Source organism: Lolium rigidum, chromosome 2 (genome assembly GCF_022539505.1).
Source record: "Lolium rigidum isolate FL_2022 chromosome 2, APGP_CSIRO_Lrig_0.1, whole genome shotgun sequence".
Classification (NCBI taxonomy): domain Eukaryota; kingdom Viridiplantae; phylum Streptophyta; class Magnoliopsida; order Poales; family Poaceae; genus Lolium; species Lolium rigidum.
The window spans coordinates 83,282,413-83,297,184 of record NC_061509.1 but is presented as its reverse complement, the minus strand read 5'-3'; the positions used below and the strand labels follow the sequence as shown (position 1 = coordinate 83,297,184).

At 46.1% G+C, this 14,772-nt stretch overlaps 1 protein-coding gene across 1 annotated transcript; it reads left to right on the top strand.

The window, feature by feature from the left end:
* The first annotated feature begins 9,896 nt into the window (after positions 1–9,896).
* Positions 9,897–12,038, top strand: LOC124686824 (tetraspanin-2-like). The gene is made up of 2 exons (XM_047220716.1): positions 9,897–10,403; positions 11,531–12,038. Exons 1-2 carry the CDS (start codon positions 9,897–9,899, stop codon positions 11,831–11,833), a joined length of 810 nt encoding a protein of 269 aa, XP_047076672.1. The 3' UTR covers positions 11,834–12,038.
* Positions 12,039–14,772: the final 2,734 nt, after the last annotated feature.

The following is a 14,772-nucleotide window of genomic DNA, read 5'->3' as shown; positions in this document are numbered from 1 at the left end:
AGATTATTGTTAACCATAATACGAACATTATCAACTTTACCCAAAGGTTTCTTTGTAGAATGATCAACAAGATTAACATCCAAATAACAATTTTTCGGCGGTGGCAAGTCAAGCATATTATAAATTTTCTTCGGCATAACGAAATACTTGCACCAAGATCACATAAAGCATTACAATCAAAATCTTTAACCTTCATCTTAATGATGAGCTCCCAACCATCTTCTAGCTTTTTAGGAATAGAGGCTTCGCGCTCTAGTTTCTCTTCTCTAGCTTTTATGAGAGCATTTGTAATATGATGCGTGAAAACCAAATTTATAGCACTAGCATTAGGACTTTTAGCAAGTTTTTGCAAGAACTTTATAACTTCAGAGATGTGGCAATCATCAAAATTCAAACCATTATAATCTAAAGCAATGGGATCATCATCCCCAATGTTGGAAAAAATTTCAGCGGCTTTATCACGAGGCAGTTTCAGCGAGTTTTAGCGGTTTCGAAGCGGTTTTTCGCGCTTTGCATTAGAAGTGGAAACATTGCTAACACCAATTCTTTTATTAGTATGAGTAGGAGGTGCAGCAACATGTGTAGCATTAGCATTACTAGTGGTGGTAATAGTCCAAACTTTAGCTATATTCTTCTCTTTAGCTAGTTTTTCATTTTCTTCTCTATCCCACCTAGCACGCAGTTCAGCCATTAATCTTATATTCTCATTAATTCTAACTTGAATGGCATTTGCTGTAGTAGTAATTTTATCATCTAAATCCTCAGGTTTAGCAGCCATTTTATTAATTAAAGAAGATTGTGATGCGGACATGTATGAAATTCGGTTCTCGGCATTAGCAAGTTTAGTTTGCAACCCCGAGATCTCCCTATTCAGATTTTCAAGTTGATTCCCTATATTCTTCAACAAGGTAGATTGCTCATTCAATGTTTTAGTAAACAACTTATTTTGCTCATATTGTGATTGCATAAAGCTCTTAGTGGATCTTTCAATTTCTAATATCTTCTCTTCATTAGGTGAAACATATCTACCATGAGAATTACCATTGGCAGGATATGGCCTAGAATCATTGTAATTGTTATTTTTAATGAAATTCACATCAACATATTCTTTTTGTGCAACCAATGAAGCTAACGGAACATTATTAGGATCAATATTAGTCCTATCATTCACAAGCATAGACATAATAACATCAATCTTATCACTCAAGGAAGAGGTTTCTTCGACAGAATTTACCTTCTTACCTTGTGGAGCTCTTTCCGTGTGCCATTCAGAGTAGTTGATCATCATATTATCAAGAAGCTTTGTTGCTTCACCAAGAGTGATGGACATAAAGGTACCTCCAGCAGCTGAATCCAATAAATTCCGTGAAGAAAAATTTAGTCCTGCATAGAAGGTTTGGATGATCATCCAAGTAGTCGATCCATGGGTTGGCCAATTTTTAACCGGAGATTTCATTCTTTCCCAAGCTTGAGCAACATGTTCAGTATCTAATTGTTTAAAATTCATTATGCTACTCCTCAAAGATATAATTTTAGCAGGGGGATAATATCTACCAATAAAAGCATCCTTGCATTTAGTCCATGAATCAATACTATTCTTAGGCGAGAGATAGCAACCAATCTTTAGCTCTTCCTCTTAATGAGAAAGGGAACAATTTTAGTTTAATAATATCACCATCTACATCTTTATATTTTTGCATTTCGCATAGTTCAACAAAATTATTAAGATGGGCAGCAGCATCATCGGAACTAATTCCGAGAAAATTGATCTTTCATGACAAGATTCGAGTAAAGCGAGGTTTAATTTCAAAGAATTCTGCTGTAGTAGCAGGTGGAGCAATAGGTGTGCATAAGAAATCATTATTATTTGTGGTTGTGAAGTCACACAACTTAGTATTTTCAGCGTTGGCCATTTTAGCAATAGTAAATAAAGCAAACTAGATAAAGTAAATGCAAGTAAACTAATTTTTTTGTGTTTTCGATATAGCAAACAAGATAGCAAATAAAGTAAAACTAGCAACTAATTTTTTTTTGTATTTTGATTTAGTGCAGCAAACAAAGTAGTAAATAAAATAAAGCAAGACAAAAACAAAGTAAAGAGATTGAGAAGTGGAGACTCCCCTTGCAGCGTGTCTTGATCTCCCCGGCAACGGCGCCGGAAAATATGCTTGATGGCGTGTATTTCACACGTTCGTTGGGCAACCCCAAGAGGAAGGTATGATGAGCACAGCAGCAAGTTTTCCCTCGGAAAGAAACCAAGGTTTATCGAACCAGGAGGAGCCAAGAAGCACGTTGAAGGTTGATGGCGGCGGGATGTAGTGCGGCGCAACACCGGAGATTCCGGCGCCAACGTGGAACCTGCACAACACAACCAAACTACTTTGCCCCAACGAAACAGTGAGGTTGTCAATCTCACCGGCTTGCTTTGTAACAAAGGATTAACCGTATTGTGTGGAAGATGATTGTTTGCAGAGAAAACGAGTAAAACAAGTATTGCAGTAGATTGTATTTCGAGTAAAGAGAATTGGACCGGGGTCCACAGTTCACTAGAGGTGTCTCTCCCATAAGACGAACGAGCATGTTGGGTGAACAAATTACGGTTGGGCAATTGACAAATAAAGAGAGCATGACAATGCACATACATATCATGATGAGTATAGTGAGATTTAATTGGGCATTACGACAAAGTACATAGACCGCCATCCAACTGCATCTATGCCTAAAAAGTCCACCTTCGAGGTTATCATCCGAACCCCTCCGGTATTAAGTTGCTAAACAACGGACAATTGCATTAAGTATGGTGCGTAATGTAATCAACAACTACATCCTTAGACATAGCATCAATGTTTTATCCCTAGTGGCAACAGCACAACACAACCTTAGAACTTTCGTCACTCGTCCCGAGTGTCAATGCGGGCATGAACCCACTATCGAGCATAAGTACTCCCTCTTGGAGTTAAAAGCATCTACTTGGCCAGAGCATCTACTAATAACGGAGATCATGCAAGATCATAAACAACACATGTATAACTTTGATAATCAACATAACAAGTATTCTCTATTCATCGGATCCCAACAAACGCAACATATAGAATTACATATAGATGATCTTGATCATGATAGGCAGCTCACAAGATCCGACAATGATAGCACAATGGGGAGAAGACAACCATCTAGCTACTGCTATGGACCCATAGTCCAGGGGTAGACTACTCACTCATCACTCCGGAGGCGACCATGGCGGCGTAGAGTCCTCCGGGAGATGATTCCCCTCTCCGGCAGGGTGCCGGAGGCGATCTCCTGGATCCCCCGAGATGGGATCGGCGGTGACGGCGTCTGCGGAAGGTTTTCCGTATCGTGGCTCTCGGTACTGGGGGTTTCGTCACGGAGGCTATTTGTAGGCGGAAGGGCAAGTCAAGAGGCGGCACGGGGGGCCCACACCACAGGGCCGCGCGGCCAAGGGGGCCGCGCCGCCCTAGGGTTTGGCCACCCCGTGGCCCCTCTTCGTCTCGTCTTCGGTCTTCTGGAAGCTTCGTGAGAAAATAGGCCTCTGGGCTTTTATTTCGTCCAATTCCGGGAATATTTCTTTACTAGGATTTCTGAAACCAAAAACAGCAGAAAACAAGAATCGGCACTTCGGCATCTTGTTAATAGGTTAGTTCCGGAAAATGCACGAATATGATATAAAGTGTGCATAAAACATGTAGATAACATCAATAATGTGGCATGGAACACAAGAAATTATCGATACGTTGGAGACGTATCGGGGATCTAGCTCAATGCCTCCAACATCCTTCACCCTAGCCACGTCCATGTATGATGCACCTTTAAAAACCTTTTCACGCCTTCGCCATGCATATGTCAAATGGAACTTGCAAATTAGGTGACTCATGAGTAATCTAGGAAAGTTTGGGCCAAGGGGTTCCCATGGGCCCCGTGTGGTTGTACGCTCGGTCTTGGTTCCGAAGGCGAAAACTCAAGTCCTAGTTTCAGCGAGAACGAGTCAAATCACCACATCCCCATGTGGTGGCCCATCCAAGCCTTTAAGCATGTCTAATTATCATCATTGATCAGCTTACCACGTCATACTGCCATACTAGGTTCATTCGCATCTCTGATTCATCAACCGGATCGATCAGAATTCGTTAACTAAGCATGGCTAAGCATATTCGATATAATGGCTCTAGCGATGCACACAAGCTCAAACCTAGTTTTACTAGGAGCAGTAGATCAGGTAATTTAGGCTACAAGGATGGTAAATGCAACACATAGGATAACTATGTATGCCGATAAAACATAATGGAATCGTATGCAATATGTAGGAACCGTAAGTAAAAGCATTTCGAAACCATATATGAACCAGGTTGGCTTGCCATTGTCTCAGACAAACCAATATGGATTTTCGGAGATCCCATGTTTGAGTTGTTCATCGATGGACAATTATTGAGTTGCGTCGTTGTCGTTCTTCATCATCTCGGACACTTGCTCTAATCCATCGCGAAGAAGCAAACACCGGAAATGTAGAACAACAATCAACACATGGCTTCGATGCAATGCGCATACAAGAATGATGATATGACATGTTAAAGGTATTGAACTAACCCTAAGGCATGATCAATTTCACTGGGGTTCGACGGGACTAGGGTTAGCAGTTCCGGAACCTCAGAGAGGTACAATTAGTTCGTCTAAACCAACTAGGGTTCAAATTTGTTTAACGATGCATGATTTTGTAACCAAATTGTATAACTCATATTTCTGAAAATTTTGATATATTATACATATTTTTCTGATTTAAAATGAACTACTTATGAATTTTACAATTTTTATTCATTATAAATCATTTCTGAAAATTCCTGGAAAATATTAAAAGTCTGACAGACTAGACCCACATGTCAGAGTTTTAATCATTTAGGAAAAGATTAAATATCTGACAAGGGGACCCACCTGTCAATGTATTTTTATTTACAGAAATGAATTCAGAAAATAGAAAAGGACTTATGGCGTCATCATGGCCGGTGCTCATAGGTCGAGCATGGACTCGACGATTGGGTGCGCGCGGGGCGATGCGGCCTAACACGTTGGCTAGAGGGGAGCAGGGCGAGCCAAATGGTTGCGGCTCCGCTGCTTTTGGGTCGTCGGAGCTTGTTCGGCGGCGAGTTGTTGCGGCGGCCGGGGCGGGTGCGCGTCGCGGAGGAGGCTACAAGACGAGAGCAAGAGGGTGGAGGGCACCGGCAGGACGAGGAGCTCACTGATGCGTGCAGTTGACACACGTCCGTTGGGAACCCCAAGAGGAAGGTGTGATGCAGATAGTAGCAAGTTTTCCCTCAGAAAGAAACCAAGGTTTATCGAACCAGGAGGAGCCAAGAAGCACGTTGAAGGTTGATGGTGGCGGAATGTAATGCGGCGCAACACCAGGGATTCCGGCGCCAACGTGGAACCTGCACAACACAACCAAAGTACTTTGCCCCAACGAAACGAGTGAGGTTGTCAATCTCACCGGCTTGTCTGTAACAAAGGATTAACCGTATTGTGTGGAAGATGATTGTTTGCAGAAAACGAGTAAAACAAGTATTGCGATAGATTGTATGCGATGTAAAGAATAGGACTGGGGTCCACAGCTCACTAGAGGTGTCTCTCCCATAAGATAAAAGCATGTTGGGTGAACAAATTACAATCGGGCAATTGACAAATAGAGAGGGCATAACAATGCACATACATGACATGATAAATATAGTGAGATTTAATTGGGCATTACGACAAAGTACATAGACCGCTATCCGACATGCATCTATGCCTAAAAAGTCCACCTTCTGCTTATCATCCGAACCCCTTCCAGTATTAAGTTGCAAAACAACAGACAATTGCATTAAGTATGGTGCGTAATGTAATCAATAACTACATCCTTAGACATAGCATCAATGTTGTATCCCTAGTGGCAACAACACATCCACAACCTTAGAACTTTCTGTCACTGTCCCAGATTTAATGGAGGCATGAACCCACTATCGAGCATAAATACTCCCTCTTGGAGTTAAGAGCAAAAACTTGGCCTGAGCCTCTACTAATAACGGAGAGCATGCAAGATCATAAACAACACATAGGTAATAACTTGATAATTAACATAACATAGTATTCTCTATCCATCGGATCCCGACAAACACAACATATAGTATTACGAGATAGATGATCTTGATCATGTTAGGCAGCTCACAAGATCCAACAATGAAGCACAATGAGGAGAAGACAACCATCTAGCTACTGCTATGGACCCATAGTCCAGGGGTGAACTACTCACTCATCACTCTGGAGGCAACCATGGCGGTGAAGAGTCCTCCGGGAGATGAATCCCCACTCCGGCAGGGTGCCGGAGGTGATCTCCAGAATCCCCCGAGATGGGATTGGCGGCGGCGGCGTCTCAGTAAGGTTTTCCGTATCGTGGCTCTCGGTATCGGGGGTTTTGCGACGAAGGCTATTTGTAGGCGGAAGGGCGGGTAAAGAGGCGGCACGAGGGGCCCACACCACAGGCCGGCGCGGCCGGGGCTCGGGCCGCGCCGCCTCGGTGTCCGGCCACCTCGTGGCCCCACTTCGACTCTCCTTCGGTCTTCTGGAAGCTTCGTGGCAAAATAGGACCCTGGGCGTTGATTTCGTCCAATTCCGAGAATATTTCCTTTGTAGGATTTCTGAAACCAAAAATAGCAGAAAACAACAGCTGGCTCTTCGGCATCTTGTTAATAGGTTAGTACCGGAAAATGCATAAATACGACATATAATGTGTATAAAACATGTAGATATCATCAATAATGTAGCATGGAACATAAGAAATTATCGATACGTCGGAGACGTATCACTCACCGCGGAGCAAATGGAGGTGACGGCGAGGCCGAAGGAGCCCTGTAGCGCCGATGAGCGGTGGTGGCCGGGGTAAGAGAAGAAGGCCCGATTCGGCCATCTGGGGCCTTCCCGAGAAGTGCGCGTGGATGGGGAGGAAGCTGAGGGCAAGGCGGAGCTGCGGAGCTGCCTGTCGGAGCTCGGGGTTGCGCGGAGCGTCGGGAGTCGACGACGGTCGAAGTGGTCGTGAGCACCTAGGGTTAGGGTTTCAACGGGGGAGTGCGCGAGAGGGGAAATGGGGGGTTGCTAGGGTTCGTCTGCGGCGGTGCGACGAATTTATAGGCACATGGGGCGGCACGGGCATCTCGGCGCACAGCGGCCATCAGGCGGCCGGCGAGCTGCCAGGCAGCAGCTTGGATGTGCGGGGGACATGAACATTTTGTTTTCCTAGGCTGGTTTGGGCAGCTGTTGGGCCTCTTGGGCTACGCCAGGAAGAGGAGGGAAGAGATGTTGGGCTGCTGGCCCAGAACAGGGGAGAGGGTTTTCTCCTCTTTTTCAAAATATGTTTTCAAATTTGTATTCAAACTCCTTTGCTATTTGAAATTGGTTTGAAGATTCAAACTTTCTAAAATTTTGAAAATATCAATGGCCTTCTTAATATATTTCAGAATTGCCATTTAACTTAGTTTTGAAAATTGGAAACTATTTGAGCATTTGAATTTGAGACAGATATAATTGCATAACATTAGGGTTTAAGAAAATTTAATCCTGTATGTAATTTTTTTAGTAAAATATCATGATGCTCATGATGCACAAACAACCCTAATTAGGTTTAGCAAAAAGAGGGATGTTGCAATCTCCTAATGTTACGATTGTGTTTTGTGACAATGTTAGTGCAGTCTACATGTCCACGATCCCTGTCCAACATCAGCGCACTGAACACATCGAGATCGACCTTTACTTCCTTCGCTATCGTGTTGCCATGGGCTAGGTCCGTATGCTACATGTCCCCTCGTCTCGACAGTTTGCCGACATCTTGACGAAGGGTCTTCCATCACCGTTGTTTCTGGATTTTCGGTCTAGTCTCAACGTCCGTCCTCCTCCCGTTGTGACTGCAGGGGAGTGCTAGACAGATATGCCACGTACGTAGCGTGACATATCCCCTAATCCCCTAAATCATGGAGAGTCCTTATTTGTATGATCTCCTATTTATGGTTAGAATTGTAATATTTGTGTATATATACATGCAATGGAAATGATCCAAGTGTGATCAATCTTCTCACACTCTCAGCACTTCCACCAGCCCCACATGCCACCAAAAGCAACTAGGAACCAACGGCTAGACACACTACCTAAGAGAAGTCAACCCTTGTCACCAGCTGACATGGGTATACCATAGTGAATATTTAATATTATCAACCCTCCTGCGGATCCATGAAGGAGTGTACAAGGCCCATGAAGTCCAAGAATAGTCCAAGACTAGAATAAATGAAAATAGGCAAGTATTAGCCATATTGGTTAAATCCACATAGATCATTGTAACCGGCCCGAGTATAGACTCTGAGACCTAGCCCACTATATAAGGGATAGGAGGAGCCACCGGGGAGGGCATCAAGAAACCTTGTAGCACACATCATGCAAACCCTAGTTTCAATACAATCTCGGCAACTTTTTACCTTCGACCTACTTTTCGTTGGATACTTAGTTTATCTGACAAGTCAACAAAACCACCAGCGCTCTCTATTTCCTAAAACCCAATTCCGTACCTATGGGCATTGCCGAGGTTACCCCTCATCACCAACGAGGGAGACGATGACCACCTAGAGCTTCATCTTGGCCAGCCTAGCTCGCTGCCGGCCATCCTTCCACTCTCGAGGTTGGTAGGCAAGCAGCATCGACCCCGGATGACCTGTGGCTCAAGCGGAGTGCGCCAGAACACCATTGCCGCGAGGAGGCCGCGGCCTGCTAGATGTACCCTGGGTGGACCCAGACCGGGCCCTCGCGCTCGATTCCGCCAACAAGTCATCCACGCCAAAGGCGTTGCATCGATGCACCGGCGCACCAGCCCTAGCATAACCCTGGTTGACAAGCGCTTCCTCCAAGGCTCGGCCGCACCGCCGTGCCGGCCATAGCCCCACCCAACCTCTGCTGACCCGCAGACGGCCCATCTCTGCGCGAAGACAAGGAGTCGGGGGCGCTCCCTCCACCTTTGAATGATGGGTGTCGCCACCGGCAGTGGTGGTAGCTATTAGAGCATGGTGGCGGTGGCTTCTTCAGCTAGGGTTTCGGTCGCCTCTGAAGTTGCTCGCACGAGTGACCCAGGAGGCAAGCGTATTCGTGATTGTTGTTCTTATCATGAAGTTCTTGGCTTGGGGAGGTATGAAGTTATATATGCAAACCTTCCATCTACTCATATCCATATCTTGGAAATATATACATGATCTCTGCACTTGGAGTCAATGTAGAGTGTGTAATGTGTGCGGCCAGGTGAAAAGAAGCAAAGCGCGCCGGTTCTTGCCTGTGTGCACACTCAATTGATTGATCAGGGTGTCATTCATCGTCCGGCCATTATACTAGCATGTAGTTCATCCAAAAGATCATCAACACACAATACTTCTCAGCCTACTGGCACATAGTATACTGCTAATCTTCCCATCTCCTTTTCTTCCCAGATTTTATAAGTCTTATTTATCTTTCTTTTTTCCTTTCGTAGCGAGTGGGTCGATCGACGTGGCATGTGCGAGCAAAGCAGCAATGCCTGTACAATACCAGAATCGTCCAAGCAATCCCAGCCTCACACACACACACACACGCTGTCAGAGCACGTCGGCAGTGGCTAGAGGGTAGCCCAAGCTTTCACCCGGGCCCACACGTCAGTGCAATAAACCCCTGCCACCTTTTCCCCCAGACCGCAAAAGCCCTTTTATGCCATCGCCCCCATCCTCTCCCCCACCCACGAAGGAAGCCGCTGTGTAGCAAGAGTGCCAGACACCCCGCGCCACGCCAAGAACGCACAGCACAAGCACTGTCAGAGAGCCGCAGCGGCGACGCAGCTCGAGCCCGGCGCCATGGCGGTGAGCAACAACATCACGGCGTGCGTGACGCTGATGGCGCTCATCTGCGCCGTCCCGGTCATCGCGTCGGGGATCTGGTTCGCGTCCGCGCAGGGGGAGGAGTGCGCGCGCCTGGCGCGCTGGCCCGTGGCCATCCTCGGCGGCCTCATCCTCCTCGCGGCGCTCGCGGGCTTCGTCGGCGCCTACTGGAACCGCCGCCGCCTCCTCGCCTTCTACCTCTTCGCCATGGGCCTGCTCATCGTCCTCCTCATCGCGCTCCTCGCATTCGCCTTCGCCGTCACCCGCGGCTCCGGGGCCTACCCGGTGCTGGGACGCGCCTACGACGAGTACCGCCTCGACGGCTTCTCCATGTGGCTGCGCGGCTACGTCTCCGACGACCCCGGACGGTGGGAGGGGATCAAGTCCTGCCTTGCCGTCTCAGACACCTGCAAGAAGCTCGCGCGCCAGGCCAGCTTCCTCACCGTCGACCAGTTCTACCAGTCCAATCTCACCCCGCTCCAGGTATGTTTTGCTCATCACCACCACCCCACCACCTTAACAATCTTGCCGCATCTCGTCATTGCATTTATTTTTTCTTATCCGCAAGACTATACAGTATCATAGCTTAGCCATGGATTTACCAAATATGACCTTCTCAAACATAGGATTCCACAAATATCGTGTCACTGTACTCCTCCTGTTCCGAAGGAAAATCTTGCGATACCTGTGATGTGAGCGGACTAGCTCGTTGTCGTTGGTAGTGACACTTGTAGCTGAAACAAGATGTTGAAATGTGCTTTAGAAGGATCAGGGGCATCCTCGGACTATCTTGAACTCCAGAGATCCTACTAGATGAGAAGGGGAATCAGATGGCAACTTTCTGACTGGGCACGTGGAAATGCACTACTCTGTTGTGGACATTGTTCACTGTCACCGTAATGTGGGCCATCCCGCTTTGCCCAGTGCGAAAAATGACAAATGGTGTAGAGAGGAATCATCAGTGCGTAGGTCCATGTAATTAAGCTTTGTCTGGAGCAAAGCTGACAGTGATTTAGACAGCGAATATAATTGAGTAACAATTGACAATTACTTTGCTTGTGCTATTTTTCTTTTTGCTGCATTCTCGGACCTGATATAAAGCTAGCTTAGCACAGGGATTTGTAGCAATCCTAGTGAGACTATTAATAGTGGAGAACAATCGTGGATCGGTAGATGGAAGGGACGGCGACAGAGACAAGGGTGAAGGGTCGCATGGGTCGGCGCGTGGGAGCGTGTGATTTGTTCTAGAGTCTTGTGTTAATTAAGCTAGCATCACGGCACTTGAGCTCGGTTCTTGCACTGGAACTGGAGTGGACGCACGCAGCATCTCGATGTCCTCATCCGCAGAGAGTTTGTCTGTCTCTGTACCGCCGCGAGTTCCGGAGCTTTGGTCTGTCAGTATCAGTTTGTTCATGCATCTCTAGGAATTATAGTATGGTAGTGGTTGGTTAAATAGAAAAGACTATGCTTCAGATCCAGCCAAGGCAATGTTGCAGGATGGTTAATAAATCCCTGAAAATTTTCTCAACATAACTAAGCTGAAACGTGGACTCTGAATTTCTGACGACTGACGAAAGCTCTCGTGTTTCTTTTGGTGTGGATGGATGCAGTCGGGCTGCTGCAAGCCGCCGTCGGTGTGCGGGTTCGGCTACGTGAGCCCGACGGTGTGGACGAACCCGGCGCGGCCCGCCGCCGACTCGGACTGCGGGCGGTGGAGCAACGACCCGGCGCAGTTGTGCTACGAGTGCGAGTCGTGCCGCGCGGGCCTCCTGGCGACGCTGCGCCGGCAGTGGCACAAGGCCAACATCGCGCTCGTCGTCGCCACCGTCTCGCTCGTCTTCCTCTACCTCGTCGGCTGCAGCGCCTACAAGAACGCGCACGCCGCCGCCATCTACCGCCGCTACAAGTGGTGATTGCGTCGATCCATCACCAGAACTCCCCATTGCCGATTTGTCGATGTAATCTGTTTGTTTTAGTAGCTTGGTAAGGACTTAAGGTAGATGGACAGCGAAAATCCTGGGAGGTTCAGAGTGCTGAACCGGCTAGCCATATGCATGCTCTGTAGCGATTTTCTGCGAGAGACTGTTGGTGTAATGGTGGTGTTGTAATTTGCAGTAGTAGGGATGTACGTCCGTTCCATTTTAATTGACTCGGATTTAGTATAAACTTGTACTAAATTCGGTCAGTAGAACTGAGTGAGTACTTTAGATCAATCGCTAGGTACTTGTATGAACTACTCATGAACCGTTAACTTTGATCAATGCTAGTATTTGTTGAATATATAACCAAATTATCATATGAATACTTGACAAATCATGACTACAGAAATCACAGATGAGCTAATCATGCAGATCAGAGTAGCTGAACATATATCATCTAGACAAGATAAATCTATCGCATCTACTCCAAACAACACTACTAGAAACTCTAGCAAGATTTGAAGCAAGGAGGACAGAAATGCATATCATCCAGCGTTGGCCGTAGCAGCAGCGGCGATGTTGGCGGTAGCAGCATGATCCTGGATGTCACCCATGTTGAGGTTGCCGAAGAGGTTATCGATGTCCGGGAAGAAGTGGCCGTTCAGACGACGACGTGTTGCCAGTAGTCGCGTGTAAGTGCTCCCCGAAAACCCGATTGCCCCTCACCCGTACAGGTCTACGAGAGGCAGGGTTCTGGAGTCCTACTGTCCCGCCGCTCGGTGCACGCCGAAGGACGGGATGAGAAAGACGAAGGCGGCGGCGCAATGAACTGGAAAGAGGCGGTCGCATATGGTGTCTAGTACAAGCTAGGGTTCGCGTCCGCGCTTACATAGTGAGATTCGAGAAGGTAGTGGGGCGCAGCCCACGTCCGAGTCCACGATCTAGAAAAAACGAAACGAAACGGCTGCGTTAACGCATCCGTTAATGACTCTAATTGATCACGCAATTAATTTCATGAATAGCAAAATGATAAGCTTGGCTCGGCGAGATTCCCGCAACCCGTCGTGGCATGGCGAGGCGAGGCGGACGACAGAGGAGGAGGAGTGCGCGAGGGCTCTCTCTCTCTCTCTCTTCTCACTCGCTTACAAGGATCTAGAACATCCCACCTTATATACCACTCCAACTCTTTCTCAACTAGCAACGTGGGACTAAACTTTAGTTTCACTCCTTGCCATTCCCACATGGGCCAAGAGAATTTCCGAATTTATATTGGGACATGGGCTAAGGCCCAAGGTCAAATTACATCAATCCCCCATAAAGTCTCATTGGCATATTTAATACCATTATTCCATGACATTGTTTTATATACCGTTGCACGGTGAAGACTGTTAAGTTGAACTTCCACTAAGAACTTCATATTACACTAGTTTGCAATTTGAATAGTGGACTACGCCTTGAACTACAAGTTTTCCGCGAACTAGCTTCACACAAAACCTAAACCGATACAGGGCTGCTGCGAGGCTTGCTCGCTGTGTGGAGCTTATACGTCATACTCCAGGGTCTTTCATGAGTTTATTAGAGAGTACCCAACTCTCATAGATTGCGACGTTTAACAATCAGACTCATATAGGTGTGTTCTTTAGAAGATGTTCTGCATGACATCTTTGCTTGAGTAAGCCACTTAGAACACATTAAGATAAATATCAACGTGCCAAACAGATTAGGAGAGTGTTGCATCTTCACGGAGAGGGTAAATTCAGTGTAGGGATACTCTCGTCCCATCTAACCAACAACTTGTCCCCCAACTCTAATTCACGGGATCTCCGATCACATAGAGTGAGTTACCACGGTGGGAAACTCATAGTGTGGGTCTCAAACCCATCTGCCTCGATGCATTCTCTATCACATTTCGTGATAGACCATTTGTGAAAGGATTTTCCAAGTTTTTAGATGTTTGGATATAATCCAACACAATAAATTCAGAGTTTCTCATTTTTTCGATAGATTTCAATCTCCTCTTCACATGCCTTGATGATTTCATATTATCCTTAGAATTGTTTACTTTGATGATCACAGTTCATAGGAATAGCGCGTATTCGTTTCTCAACCACAGGTAAATCCATCAAGATCTCACAAAGCCACTATGCTTCAACAGTGTTAGTGTCTAGTGCTGTGAGTTCTGCTTCCATTGTTGACCTCGTTAAGATGGTCTGCTTGCAAGACTTCCAGGAAACAATGCCACCACCAAGTGTAACAAATAAACACCCGTTGCATTAGTCTCATCAACATTATAAATCCATTTGGAATCACTATAACCCTCAATTACCCTCTGATACCCATTATAGTTAATGCCATAGCTCGTAGTGCCTTTCAAATAGCGCAACACTCTCTCAAGAGCATGCCAATGAACATCTCCAGGTCTTCATACAAATCGAGCCAATTTTCTTACAACAAAAGAGATGTCAGGCCTTGTGGCGCTGGCTAAATACATGAGCGAGCCAATTATTTGAGAATATCTCAATTGATCTCTAACGGATCTTTTGTTCTTTCGAATTAGCACACTAGGATCATAAGGCGTTGGAGAAGACTTGCAGTCGCTATAACCGAAGCGACTCAATATGTTTTTCACATAGTGGGATTGAAGCAATGTAATCCCACCATCGTCATCCTTGAGAAGCTTGATGTTTAAGATCACATCAGCTACTCTTTGACCTCCTTAATGACAGTAAGGCTGGTCCCAAATATCAATGTGTCATCAACATAGAGACAAAGGATAACTCCCTCGCCCCACCATGACGATAGTATACACACTTGTCAGCTTCGTTTACAACAAAGCTTTCAGCGGTTAAGGTTCTTTCGAACTTCTCATGCCACTGTTTAGGCGTTTTCTTAAGACCATACAAAGACTTCAACAACTTAAAAACCTTTTCCTT